Here is a 14,866-nt window from a genome sequence, read left to right on the forward strand (position 1 = left end):
TCCAGTTCATGCTGTTCATTACAGTCACCTTGAATGTGGCCTTGCTTTAATCACACAGACAGCGAGCATCTTTCTCCGTGTTGATTCTGACGTGCTGTGTTTCATGGACGATAAGGATTCGCTTTAGAAAATAAACCAACACAAAGCTTTGAAAGCCTCTGTCAGTTACTTGATGTGCAGGTTTCAGTAAGAAATTAGTTTTAACAAAATGATAGTTTACATCTGCCTCTGGTACTTGCTGAATTTGGGAATTTTATGTCCGTTCTCTGGTAAACGCCATAGTCACCCAACAATAACATTAACGTTTCCTTTTGTGTTTTACAGTGAAAGGCAAAGAACAAGAAAAGATCACAGATGTGAAAGCAATTAGAAGTAAGATAATTTTTTCTTTTGTCTGTAAATTCGGGTACCCGGTATCATCTGCCACGTTTATTTTAACTAGTGGAAAAATTTCCTTATGACTGGGCGCAGGTGTGACCTACGCGTTAAAAACAAAACAACCCCCAAACTTAATTCTGTTTGAGTATTTATAGTAACTAATCTTTCCTTGTCATCTTGCTGAATGGGAAGTACAGAGCTTATTAAGTTATGTCAGACATAATTCAGAGTCATCGTGCAGTTCAGTCACCTTGCAGATAGCAGCTATTCCTTATCTGCAGCAAAGTGCTTCTAAAGTTTCTTTCATACGTGCAGTATACTTTGCAGTTTTGAAAATGCAACTTAATTGTGTCTAATTTGCAAGAGGCTGCCAAATCTGACTTAATTTGGGGTGATGTGGCTGGTGAGACCGAGGAGCTGAGTCTTGGTCAGAATGAGCAGCTCTGCTTCTCCACGGGATGCAGAAATCCCGCTGCAAGTTCTGTTGGGAGAGAAGAAATCTTGATGGGAAGGAAGTTTATGAACCATTGAAAAACAAGATTCTTTATCCTGTCAGTTTTTATTGCAATGCTAAAAGGAGATGAGGTAATTTGTGTGAATGTGGTCTGTTACTTTTATATCCTCAAAGCCCCTTTTCCGTACTTGTGTTATCTGGATATCAAGAGAAAATTAAAAGCTTTTTCACCTTGGTGGTCTGTGTTTCAAATCAAATCTAGGGAACAGTTGCATCCATTTAATAGCACCCTCCATGATTACAGTCTGTGGTAGCTAGCTGAAAGAGGTTACCTTACCTGTAAATAAAAATAAGTTTGAGAATTTATTGTATTACACATTGTGAGCTGCTGCACGCAGAGAGCATCTTTCCAGTTTGACAAGCAGCTGCTCCACGGTCTGTATGAAGGTAGGGTAGCGATGCAGTGCTGTCTGGAGGTTTTGGAGCAGGTGTTCTTTTTAATCTTAGATGAAATAGAACAATTTTCCCTCAAATGTTCATAACGTAAACTTAAACTTGAATCTAATTCATAGAAGCCCCAGCCGCTATGAGGAGTGTGGCTCTGGTTCTTCACAAGTAGCCTCCAGCAAATTTTCCCCAGTTACTGTTATCAGCCAAACAACTGGCTGCCAGCCATTGGCCTGGAAAAAATGTGTTTTCTCCATTACTGCTGGTGTTAAAAATACCAAAGGCTCTGAAAGAGGCGGCAGGCGGTGTCTTGGTACCAAACACTGCAACTAGAGAAACATGGCAGAAGCTGAAACGTTTTAACTCTCCTGCACCGTTGCTCCTAAGGTATCTGCTGCTGTGATGTGCAAGTGTGACAGTGTCAACTTCTGTCATAAAATTGTGAATAAAAATAAAGTTCTGCAGCATGAGGGTCATCCAAACAGAGTTGCTTGACACCTTGGTGAAACGTGGTGTTAGGAAGTGGTGTGCTGAGGTGGTGTCGTTGACTCGCTTCGGGAGTCAGAGGTGTAAGATGTCCTCGTGTGACATCCTCATCCAATGCAGCTTCCTGAGAGCTGCTGAAGCCGCTGTGAGCGTGGTTTGGGTTTTAGCTTTGTCATCAATTAACAATTGGCCGGTGCTTTTTCACTGGCAGAGCTTTGTGTGAGGAAGTGCTGCTTTGTTCCCTCTGGGCTCACGTAGCCAGCCGTGCTCTAGAACAGCTACAGGAGGTTACGCCTTAGAACCTGGGTTTCGTCAGAAATTTCCTTACTGCTTTTTTTTCCTCTTAAAACCAAAAAGAGGCAAAGAAAATATTTTTGACGGATGTTGTTAAAACTCCCAGATAGCTTTGTAGCTCAGGGTTTTGTAACACATTTTAGCCTTTGAAAAGGTGTGGAAATGGATTGGCAAGAACATTGCAACTGAACTAAATTGTTGACCAAGTATGAAGCTGTTACGATAGCGTTTATCGAGGAAGAAGGGATACTCGGGAATAATGTTTCACGTGTAAACTTAGACTTGGCATGTTTGGGTTAGCTACTGAATAAGGAAAATACAGGTGGGTGGTTACCACTGACCCATTGGAATTGAGTTTATTCTTGCTATAATAACACTTGCTTATTGCTGTGGTCTTTACTCTTCTCCAGCTCTTGATCAAAGGTGTCATACAACGAGATTTTTAGTAAGATTGACTCTTGCAAACTCTCTGGTGTATCTTGGGATGCTTAGCATTGAGCATTGCTCAAAAGAGGTTTTGGGATCCTTGTCTTTTAATCATTCCTGTCTTGATTCCAGCTCCAGTACCAGTACATTCCCCTCAGAGAAACACTAGAAATCATGCCTTGCTGGAGGCTGCAGGACCAAGCCATGTGGCGATTAATGCCATTTCTGCCAACATGGACTCCTTCTCTAGCAGTCGGACAGCTGCCCTTAAGAAGCAGCCAAGTCACATGGAAGCTGCTCATTTTGGAGACTTAGGTAAGGCCTCATCAGATCTACAGTGATGTCAGTGTTTCTTGTTACTCTGTGTATGTTACTGGTACGCACACCAACCTTTGGTTTTCAGGCGAGTAGATTAGGTAATTAAAACAATTTGACTGTGTTACAATAGCATTTGTGTGACCCTCGGAGGCTTTTGAATGGGGACAGTGCATTTGTTAAAAGAAGTTACTGTGTGTGCCACCGTTACGTTGGAATCATCTCTTCACCAGTTGCATTGCGGGATGTTTTTGTACTGGATACCAATGTCTGCAGTACAATATGGAGTCATTCCCTTGATACTTTTCTGTAGGCAGATCGTGTCTGAATTATCAGGCTGAAGAGACCAAATCGAGCCTTTCAAAGACCCTTGAACAAGTTCTGCAGGACAATGTAGCCCTTCCTTATTTTATCCAGTTTATGGAACTGCGCCGAATGGAGCACTTGGTGAAGTTTTGGTTAGAGGCTGAAAGCTTCCACTCCACAACGTGGTCCCGTATAAGAGCACACAGCCTGAACACGGTGAAGCAGAGTTCGTTGGCAGAGCCAGTGTCACCCTCGAAGCAGCAAGAAATTGCGTCGTCTCCTCCAAGTGGGTGGCTCGAGGAGAGACTGGAGGACACTGGCACAGTTCGTCTGCTCAGGACCAAGCCTGTGGCTTCAGACAGGGACGACAGAACTAGCAACAGCCAGAACCACCTGCTCTCGGGTCAGGGGAGTGACAGTACCAGTGTTCTGTGTCTCAGGAAGTCTGAGACAGGGACCCATTCTGTTCCAGCTGATCAACAGGAATCTTCCAAGCTCACAGTATCAAATAGAAACAGCCCTTCCTCTGCACTAAAAGACTTGTCAGGAAAACTGATGAAAAGTAAGTGCCTGTGTTCCGTTTCTTTACAAAGGTGGGGAGATGGGAAGCGTTGCCTGCTGCTTGCTTTGTACGCTGAGCTGCCTTGGCTTTCATGAGCTCTTAGTAAGTGTGATGTGATGTTGCGAGGAGGAAAATAATTGTGTCTATCAGTAACGTTAACTTGCTGTGTAAGCTAATGGTCAATTTTAGCTCTATGTTGTGTGACTGCTTCTTTAAAAATAAATACGCTGCTGAAGAGACTTCAGAATCATTGTGTACTCTAATAAGCTTAGGTTACTTCTGTTCCTGCATGTGTAGTCTTAAGAAATGAAGATGAACATTGCAATGTCTCATTATTCCTTCACCCATCCCACCTCTGAGGGGGCTGAGAATTGATAATTAACTTTCCACGGAAGGTAAATATCCTGTATTGCCTAAAATGACATAAGTAATGGATACAAAAGACTTGTAGAGATTTTTGTATGGAATGTACTGGTTTTGTTCTCGGATTTATTTGATAGAGTCACTCCCCTTGTAACTGATTTGTTCTCATTTGGAGTCTACCTCTTCAGAGGCTACTGAAAGTAAGGATGAAATTAAAATATTTACTTCTGTGCACCGTAACCTGTTTCTCTACTTTGCATCTACTCAGTCCTCCCTCATTTGTGCAAGTCTACAGCCAAAAAGGAAACACTCCTTTCTTTGTATTGGTTCCTTTTGTTTGCCCAACTGTTCCCTTGTGTTGCATCCCTTTCTCTTGCTGTTTGTCTTTTTCAAAGTTATTTATCGTGTACCACCACAATTCATAACCTCAGCCTCAAAGTACCTTAAACATGATACCTTAGTCATGAAAGGCATCTCTGCTTTCTGGTGTCTAAAAATAATTTGAAAGGACTGTGTCCCCTTTGTGAAATCTGGAAAGTCTGGAGTATATTTTTTCCCCTCTCTTCCAGACCAGTGTCCCATCTCTCTTTAAAGGTGACATGTAAAGCACACATCTTGTTCTGAGGCACCCCATTTTAAGACTTTTTTTTTCTCCTTTTAATTCCTTTCTAATGCCAATGCTTTCTGTTCTCTATGATGAGAGCTGGAAATTGGAAACTTCGCTGCAGTTCTTGCCCCTAGGGCGTTACTCCTGGGCCTAAGGTGTGCAGCTGAGGAGGGGCGCTTGTCTTGTGTGGTGGTAGGGAATTCAGAGCTACGTTGCTGTATTCCATCTCACTGCTCAGTCCGTGCTGGACTTACTGGGACCTGGCTGGAGGCAGCACAGTCACTGTAGTCGGTCAGCAGCAGAGGGTGGACTAGTGGACTGAAAGCTTCCTGGGCAGGAAACTTGTCACTCACAATTGGGTACTCGCTTTTCCGAAGAGCGGACGTTTGTTACTCACTCCTGAGTTTAGACACATGCCAAGGAATTCAAAGTTTGATTCTGTATTTCTTCCTTGTAGGTATAGAGCGGGATGCAGTTAGTACTTTTACCAAATATATCTCTCCAGATGCTGCTAAACCAATACCTATTACTGAAGCAATGAGAAATGACATAGTTGGTAAGAATGTATACTGCCTACTCCTTTCAGAGCTTCCTCCTCCATAAAAATGTATGCTTAACATCACACACTCATATTTCTTTTTATTTCTATGAATTTTAATCTCAGTTGTAAAAATGTAGTGGATCACATTACAGGTATCAGTGGGTTTGACCTTTCAGTACTGCTGTGCCATAGTCACACAATTTTCAAAGACTTTGCTTAAATTAGTGAAAGAATTCCACGAATCCAGATTGGAGTCTCAATCAAGTATTTTAGCCGCAGTATTAGCATTCAGCTATCTGCAGTAGTTTAAAAGCAATCTTTGCAGAGTCGGAATCAGCTGATTCTGGTAGAGTTGAACTGCATTTTGTCATCACTCGTGTCTTTCAGCTCGATCAGCCGAATGCACATTAAAATTAACCTGGTCTTTCTTTGCAGCAAAGATTTGTGGGGAAGATGGACAAGTGGATCCTAACTGTTTTGTTACAGCCCAGTCAATAGTGTTTAATGCAATGGAGCAAGAGTAAGTTGATTGAATGCTTTGGCTTCTCCTCTCTGTTGTCCTTTTGCAAAAGGTGGTTCTGTTAAAAATGTTCATGGAGGCATAACGATGTCATCATTGTTTTTGTGCAGTTCTCTGTATTTGAAACTGCTCAGATCTATTCCTCCCCACATCCATTCTTGTGATCACTATTATATATATGCTGTTACTGCATTCTTTACATCTTTGTGTCCTTTGTAAACCTGTGCTGCTTCTTGCTTGTTTTGCCTTCTTCTGACTAAAAGAAGACTTCTGGGGCAAGAACTAATTGGTTCGTAAGGTGCCTTGGATGCTGTTGACCCTTGATAACCAATGGTTGTTCCATCTGCGTGCAGGCACTTTAGTGAATTTTTGCGAAGTCATCATTTCTGTAAATACCAGATTGAGGTGCTGACCAGCGGGACTGTTTATCTGGCTGACATACTTTTCTGTGAATCAGCCCTCTTCTATTTCTCTGAGGTGAGCGTTAGCTTTTGGGTTTGGGTTTTTTTAAATTATTATTTATTTCTCTCAGATGGAAGAAACTGTTCATCCCGTGATGCTCAATAAAGACACCTCAAATATAACCTAAAAGATGAGGTGTGTCTTTTTCTGGGACAAAATGCATTACATTATTTCCTGCCCATGTGCAGAAGTGTTTTGACTGTTCAAACCTGTGCTCTGTGCTACAGAATGAGTATTAGTGTCTATCTTCTCCAGATTCATGAGTGCTTCTGAGTGTCTCTGCTTTGTAGAAGCTTTGACACAGCCATCTTAATCTTACCAAATGAAGTAGTGACTTTGAAAGCCTCAAAGCCTTCTTACAGATACCAAATAATTCACTGCCTTTACACAGAGAGGATTCCAGATTGGAGTGTGGGAGGTTAAATGTATGATTTTACAGATGTGGGGTCCTGTGCCTTTACGGAATTGTCTGTTCGGAGTAAAATACTTGTCCTGGTGGTCTGACAAGCCAGTGTAGTTTGAAGCAGCAAACTGGGAAGCTGAGACAATGTGCTGAATTCAGCATAAGCTAAGCATAGCATGAAACCAGTGCTTCCCCTGTCTTTGGTGTGACACAAGGAAGTAGCTGTTTGGAAACTAAATGTGAAAATCAGTACAGGAAAGAAATTTCACAAGTTCCTTTATTTTTCTTTTCTGAACTAAATCTGTCTGCAACACTACCTGAAAGTTTAGAATATTTGTGTGCCCTGGTGACAATTTTGCCTCACTGATGTATGGACAGTGTTTGTTTTAAATGGCAAGGATTTGTCTGTGCTTATTAAAAGTTTCTTGCTAAACCTTTTTTAATTTATCTTCTTTTTTTTATTTTCCCTTCTAGTACATGGAGAAGGAAGATGCAGTTAACGTATTGCAGTTCTGGTTGGCAGCAGATAACTTCCAGTCTCAACTTGCTGCCAAAAAAGGCCAGTATGATGGGCAAGAAGCACAGAATGATGCCATGATTTTATATGACAAGTGAGGGAGTTCAATAATTATTTGTTTCTGAAGCTCTGTTGTTGTGCTTATAATACTTGTGTGTTGCACTGTGCAACAAGCTTGCACAAGCTTGTTATTACCCTAGTAGGAAATAATTGGAGAGGAAGCAAAACAATTCACTCTGACTTTTATCAGTCATCCCCCCACCTCATCCTCAAACTCAGGTTTTAATTACACAATTAGTAGAGCAAATGCTGCCTCAGAGTTCTGGGAGTTTCCTGCTTCATCCTTGCTTCCCTGCTGCCACACTGTGTGTGTCAGATTCTGCTCATCAGTTGCCATATGATGTTCCATTTATTTTATCTGTAGCTTCAGAGCAAGGCTTTATCAAAAATGTGTCTGTGAACCGGGGATCTTTTCCCCGTCCATAGTAAGGATCAGTTGTACGTACGTTTTTGAAGCCAGCACCATCTGGTGGCTGCAGGATGATCCATGGTTCGGGTGGGAGGGGTGGGTACTGACCAGCTCCGAAGTTGTGCAAATCCTTCTGTGTTGTCTCTTCCCCTGTCCGGTGCTGCAGGTACTTCTCCCTTCAAGCCACGCATCCTCTTGGGTTTGATGACTCGGTGAGGTTAGAGATTGAATCCAACATCTGCAGGGAAGGTGGTCCTCTCCCCAACTGCTTCACTACTCCCTTACGGCAGGCGTGGACTACCATGGAGACGGTGAGATGCCTTCTTCAGAAGGGTTTTGGCAGGTAGTGGAGACGATGTGGAGATTTTGTAGCGTGTCAGGTGTCCCCTTCGGCATCTCCGATTTGTGCTGTTCTGCTGATTTCCCGTTTAACCTGAATAATAGAACAGCTTTGGTAAAATTTGCTAGACTATTTTCTCCAGCCTGATTTGAAAAGATACCACCCACTGGCTTCTCTTAAATCTCTGTGAAGTGTTTGTCTTGGGGGTGATTACGCATTTTAATGGAAGTAACAGAATTTCCTCCTGTGAATCGCTATCAACAGCTTATTACAGATCTCTAGAAAACTTTCCTTCCTGCTAGTAGCAGTTGTTTGCAAGTCTAATACCAGTAATGTGGTTAATAGTGTAACTCTGGGATGTGTGGATTCTAGAGATTAATGATTTGATTCTGGAGCTGCTGCTGATTTTGAACAGCATAGCAAAATAACTGTGAGCTTGTTGGGTTTCAGTCCTTTCTAGAGGAAAAAAAAATCTGAACTTCAGTTCTATTTACTGGAGGACTTGGTGAATACGTAATTCTTTTTGTTCATTTTGAAGTAGGATTCAAATGCAAAACAGTGCAGCCACTAATCCAGGATAGCTCCATGTGTAGACACTTGTGTACTGTCTACACAAAGACTGAGGTGTCTGTGTGTCCCTTCTCTTGTGCAAGTGATCGACAGTAACTGTGCAGACCAGCCTTGGTTAAAGGGGACTCCTTCTTCTGTCTCTCAGGTTTTTTTACCTGGTTTCTTGTCCAGCAACCTTTACTACAAATACTTGAATGATCTCATCCATTCAGTCCGAGGAGATGAATTCCCAGGAGGGAATATTGCACTGAGTATTCATGGCCCCGGTAGCTCTCCTGACAGCGACTCTATAGGGGGCACAGATGGCTCTGCGTCCCAGGTAGGAGTTTTGTTGTTTGATTCTGTTATAGGAAAAGCTGCGATCACCTTTCTGTGTCAGCATCAAAGTTCCTATGCTGTAAGGAAACATCTTTTAATTTGAAGCTTCCCATTCCACTTTAACATTGAAGCCCATGTTGTGTTAGGACACGTGGAGTCTGCCTGCTGCAGGGTTCAGACCAACAGTATTGGCATGGAAGGGTGTCTGTCATATTTGTTGTACCCAAATCTTGTACTGCTTTTAGTTCTTTGCATGAGTTACATTTTTATTAAGCTGTTAATACTCGCTGAAGACTGTTTCATAGTACCACCATATTTTATGGTGTTATTCTTGTTAATTAAGCATGATTAGAACTATGTGGGTGCTGCTTCACTGTACTGTGTAGAAACAAGAATGTGCCTGTGCTCCTTCAGCTCTGTTACCCTTTCAAAGTCATTGAGCAGTGCTTGCTGTGTATTTGCTTTGCATGGTGCCCTGGTTGTAGGCCAGCATCTTTGTGTTGCCTTTTGTGGTGCCGCTCTCTGCGAGCTGTGTACCTGTGTGGGCCTACCCTCAGGACCGGGCAGTGGGGCTCCTTACACTCTGAAACCATCCCAATGATGGCAGAGAAGTGTTTTTAACCAGGAGTCGGCTGTTCCAAAAGTTCTAGCTTTGCTTAATTCAGATGTGAATTCAGAGAGGCTGAGCAGATTGTAGCTTATCTGTAACCAGGTCAGCTTGCAAACTGCAAGCCCAGCTGAGAGCAAAAAAGCTCAGCGCGAACTGCTTCTGCTGATTTGCGTTTATTGAATGCCGCAGTGCTACCGTGGGTTTTAAATCCAGTATCTAGACCAGCGTTGTTAATGTGCAGTGTTTCGAGCAACTTGGAAGCTCTGCTACCTGCTTTTAGTATTTTTAAACCTCCTAATTTGCAAGGAGGAATTATTCCCCCTAGTTGCAAAGTGGAGAGTAAAATGTGTGTACTGACCATCTTGAAATACACTGCTGCTTGATTAATCTGAGCAGGAGAAACTGCTCCTAACCAGCTTGCTCAGACAGTTTAGGAAACGAAGTGCTGTGTTGTGGTGTGCATTCCTAGGAGAATCTCTGGGCCTCTGCATATTTTTGCATCAGGAACAGCACTTCAGCAGAGCAGCGAGTTCTGCATTCGGGTGCTAATGGACTGCTGTGCATTTGTGTGCTCCTTGCTCTAATGTTTGCTTGGCTTTTTTCTTAATCTTACGTAAATATTCCAGGTCAAAGATGTTTGTTCTTGATGTGGGGGAAAGCGCGGTGTGGGGAATCGCTTACCAAGTGCGTGAGAGGGATGGGTGAAGCTGCTGCAGCTTTTGAGGTAGTTCAGTGGTGGGTGCTCACAAATGATCTGGATACACACAGAGCTGTTGAGTTGCTAATACAGTCCTGACACTGACCTGTAGGTTGTGTCCTTGGCTCTGGTCTTAGAACTTTACCATCCCCTGTTTAAAGCAATGTCATACTGAGTTGGGAATTTGTCTCTGTGCATATGCTCTCTAATTCTTGTATGCTTGCTTAGAGACTTTATGGAGGTTTGTCTAAGTGTAAAAGCACTAAAGTTGCAGTTTTGTTAAGAAGCTGTTAGCTGTCTGCATTGGGCACTAATACACAGAATTTTTATTTGTAGTCCAGCGTCAAAAAGGCTAATGTTAAAATCCTGAAAAATTTTGATGAAGCAATAATTGTAGATGCTGCAAGTCTGGATCCAGAATCTTTATATCAACGAACATACGCAGGGTAAGGTGCATTCAGTGTCTCTCATTCTCTCTAGTTGTGTGTTTCACCTCTGTTTCGTTTTTGTTCTGTTTCATTGAGAGTACCCAAGATGTTGCAATCTTAGCTCATCTCAATATTTGACAGTAAACTTCTTTCAATAGCATGATTTAGCACCACTGTCATAGTGGATGTTTCTCTGACCGGAATGGCAGCCAGAAAAATATTTCCAATCAGTTTTTGTGTTTCTCCTGGTTGTTATTGCACTTTACTCAGCTGCACTTTGGAGTCAGTTCCTGCTTGGGGTTGGAACAGAACAGAGTAAGCTCAGGTGCCTTTGCTGTTGTAATGTGCAATCTTGATTTCTCCCTACCCCTGTGGTGGAGAAGTGTTTAAACCTCATTTCATTAGTAGATTGCACAGCTGTTCTGTTTCTTACAGTGCTCTTTGTTATAAAGCTCTTCTGCTCTGTGGATCACATACAGAAACCCTTTGTTTCTATAGCTACCTTGCTTTTCTATTGCATACCAGTTTTCTGTCCTGTAAAGTGTTTTCTCCCTAATGACAGGTTTTCATGGGAGTGCAGAGCACTTGCTAGCACTGCCTGTTGATGTTACATGATGAGTCGTTGAAGCATTTGCTTGCTGCTGGTTTCTAGAAGAATTGTTAGTGCACTTTGAATTCAGATGTAGGAGAGGAGCAGGAAACTTTTCCCAATGTACTATTTTAGGTGGAAGAGGTGGTAATTGGTAAAATGCTGGTCTTCTGACACCAGAGTCTTTGTTACAGTGGCTTTTCTGTTATCCTGACTGGTGGCTTTCCTTAGTGCCTAAGTTCTCATGATATAACCTATGTGGTTCTTTTTCTCTCTTCAGGAGGATGACGTTTGGACGAGTCAGTGACCTGGGACAGTTTATCAGAGAATCTGAACCAGAGCCTGATGTCAAAAAATCAAAAGGTTTGCTTGCTTCTTTCTCTCCATTTCTGTAAATATCTGCAGAACGGCTCTTCCTTACTGCAGTCAGGATAAGGGAAATGCTCGACTCTTTCCAGATCTGTTTTAAGCCAGAGATACATAAGGAATAGTCCTGTGCTGAGGCAAACCCCATTTCTGGCCTGGTTTCCTAGCCGAATTCTGCTTTTGTGGTCCAGCTGGACTCCTGGGAGTTTGAGCAGCCTGTGGGAGTTGGAGCTGTCAGTGGATCCTGGCAGGGATGGAAGCCGTTAGCAGCTGAGCTGATGATCAAACCTTCAAAGATTTGGTCTCGAAATGAAAAGGAGCTTCAGCTCTGCACATGCTTCCCACCTGGGCTGGGATCTGCTGTTCATGCTGCTTTTCAGCTCTGGTAAAGAGGAATGGTTGGGGCTCAGTGACTGATGAACCGTGGCTCCATGTAATCCATTGTCTTCCATTGCTGCTCTTCTGGTCTCTCCACTGCCAGCAGGGCAAATCCTGCAGAGGGATGGAAGGAGTTTGCTTTCATAGAGGTGTGCTCCAAAGTCTGCTAATATACCTTGCTTGCTGTTTTTTATCTCAACTAGGGTCCATGTTTTCACAAGCAATGAAGAAATGGGTTCAAGGAAACACAGATGAGGTGTGTCCTGTTTTGTTGTCCTTGTGACTCACTGTAGAGTGCAGACTGGGGAAATGAGGTATTGAAGTGCTTAATCCCGGCTGTTTCTCTAAGTATCCTCCTGTTGCCCCAACAAGAACTGTCAAACTCTGTGTGCTAGGTGTGATTTCATTGCATGCATGTTTGACTTTTGCCAGTGCTTGCTGGTTTAATATAATGGTTAACTGTGTGCTTGCAGTCAAGACTTTTCTTACTATGGTGTTACAAGATGTATGTGCAATTCGGAGTGGAGGTGCTGTTGGTTGGTTGGTACTGTGAAGTGACCAACTGAACGTGGATTGCAGGCTGCATTTTTCCCCCTTGCAGGGACTTGGACAAGTCCCCAATAGATAAGTCTAAAAACTTCACTAACTCTCTTGGAAATTGCATCAAGGCATAAATACAATTGAAGTTAATGCTGTACTGGAAACCAGGTGTATTTCCATTGAGGGAGGAGATGCTTACTGCAAGTCACTGAGTTGTGAAGGTTAACTGCGTCACCAAGGCGAAGCGTGTGAGTTGTGCTAGAGGACTGTATTTTTATTTTAAGAACTTGAAGCTATCTGTATTTTGGGATGTTTTTCCTGTGGCAGGCTCAAGAAGAGATGGCTTGGAGGATAGCGAAGATGATAGTCAATGATGTTATGCAGCAGGCGCAGTGTGAACAGCCTTTGGAGAAGGTTACGAAGGTAAGGGGGTGGAAAGGCTGCCTGGCTCTGTCTGACTTGAGCCAGACTGGGGGAGGAGCAGAGCCCTCGCTTCCCTTCCCAGCACATCCCAAACCCACGCTGGTAAATGTTCAAACCAGTGTAGCGTGGTAGGAAGAAGCAAAGGTTGGAAGTGTTGCAGCCTACAGATGATGTAGGAATTTCTCAACAGACATCTGCAGTGGTTCTCCTCTGCAAGCATTAAAATCATCTTTGGTCGTGTTGAGTCTTTATAAACTGCCTCATGAGTTAAGAGTGATTTGTGTTGCAGGGCCAATGCTGTAATTTCTTATTGGAGTTCACACTTGCTGTTCCATGTCAATGGATGTTGGTATATTTGTGCAAAAAGCGTCAGTAAAACTCGACAGCTGGGGAGTTGTGGTGTTGGGTGCACTGATTCACACAGTGCTGTGTCTGCGCTCCAAAAACGACGCAGTAGCCCTGTCCCTGGGCTGGTGGTGTCGTGTTGGACATTGTTGTTTAGCGACTCTGTTCTTGTCCAAGTCCACACGTTCGCTGCTTAAAGAAAACAAACTAAAACAAGCACAACCCCGGTTGTAACGCAACAGTTGGATTTTGTGAAATAACGATGGCAGCAGTTTACCAAGCTAACACCTGGTACTGCTGGCTTCCAGGCATCTGACTGGTTTAAAATTAACTTGTGCTTTTCTTAATTATTGAAGAAAAACGAGTGACAAAGCCCAGTGATAAGGCTCGAACGGATGGATCCATAGTTTCACTGTGTCACTGTTTTCTTTTTCATAGAGCAGTTATATTTAAATGATTTGTATAATGATTTCACTTAATAGCTTGGCTGCAAATTATCTCATTCCAGTCTGGCTAGATGAAAAGGTCTCTCAGCGCAGTATTTAGAAATATCAAGTGGCTGCAGATGCTCTGGATTCAATTAAGCGAGCGTGGTTATGGTTATCAGAAGGTTGAACATGTGATGGGATTAGGGGTTTTTTTCCTCTCCTCAAACTCAATTGTACCTGGAGTCAACATTTTTAAGCACAAAATGTCTTTCTATTGAGTGATTGCCTTGTATGTTTTAGGGTAACATGAACTCTAACCCTGTTCTTCCTTTTCCAGCTATGATTTTGGAAGCACCGGAAGAGGAAATCTGGTTTTCCGCTTTGAGAATGAGTGAACTTTCCCTTTTGGTGGTTTCTTTAACACAGCCAGTAAAAGCAAAGCACTGTTATTCCAACCGCCGAAATCTCCCTCATTTATAAGGAAGAATTAAAAAGAAGCAATCCTGTACCTCCACCACAGAGCGTGAAGAAACACTTTGTCCTGTTGTGTGTGGCATTCAGAATAGTGATGGCTTTTACAGCGATGAAGACGCAGTTTACAAACGTGTCACTGAGAAACTGATAACTTCACAAATACTCGACCCTGTCTCAAAAAAGACTTCTAAGCAAAATACCTGGAATGGGACACAAGCCACAGCAAAGAGGGGAAGGTTTTGCTGTAGTTTCTAGTTCTGCTACTTGTAATTTTTCAACTCGTAATTGGAAAGGCCATGGGGCGTTGCTCACATTGGCCTTCGGAGAAGCAAACCCCAAACGGTGAATCCATTGGCAGTGAATGACCTAAACAGTTCTAAGTTTTGGTTTTCCTTACTTGAAATAGATGCGTATTCAACTGTAAAATAAATGTATTTTACTTCATAACTACATTAACTCTGAAGGCAGCGTAGAGCGAGCGGGAGCGAAGCCCGGACGGCGTAGCTCTTCCTGCGTGCACAGACCCTGCTTCCACCACAGAGCGCATCCAAAGCCAACCTCGCACCTGCGCCGCCCTCTGCTCCCGACGAGGGGGTGCCCTGCCCACCGCCCCCTTTTCCTTCCTCTCCATCCCACGAGCAAGGAAAACAGGAATTGCTGCTGCGCGCGGCCGCCCTTCTCCACAGCTGCTTGTCCTCCAGCCACCACAGTATCCAATTGCAGATGTTGGGTTTACAAAGAAGAATCATTTGTAGTGACCTCTGGCCTTCTCCCTGACATCGTCAACACCTGCAACTTGCAAAACCTTTT

At 43.1% G+C, this 14,866-nt stretch overlaps 1 protein-coding gene across 1 annotated transcript; it reads left to right on the top strand.

The window, feature by feature from the left end:
• Positions 1-324: 324 nt before the first annotated feature.
• On the top strand, positions 325-14,361 carry AKAP10 (A kinase (PRKA) anchor protein 10; the record flags this gene model as incomplete). Its single annotated transcript, XM_010184951.1, has 14 exons — positions 325-372; positions 2,618-2,800; positions 3,114-3,668; positions 5,096-5,194; positions 5,615-5,699; positions 6,053-6,176; positions 7,039-7,175; positions 7,717-7,861; positions 8,606-8,779; positions 10,422-10,531; positions 11,383-11,465; positions 12,050-12,102; positions 12,714-12,809; positions 13,920-14,361. Coding segments are annotated over 14 exons (1,898 nt in total), but the record flags the coding sequence as incomplete, so codon positions are not given.
• Between the last annotated feature and the right edge of the window lie 505 nt (positions 14,362-14,866).

Source organism: Mesitornis unicolor, unplaced genomic scaffold (genome assembly GCF_000695765.1).
Source record: "Mesitornis unicolor isolate BGI_N332 unplaced genomic scaffold, ASM69576v1 scaffold54105, whole genome shotgun sequence".
NCBI lineage: Eukaryota > Metazoa > Chordata > Aves > Mesitornithiformes > Mesitornithidae > Mesitornis > Mesitornis unicolor.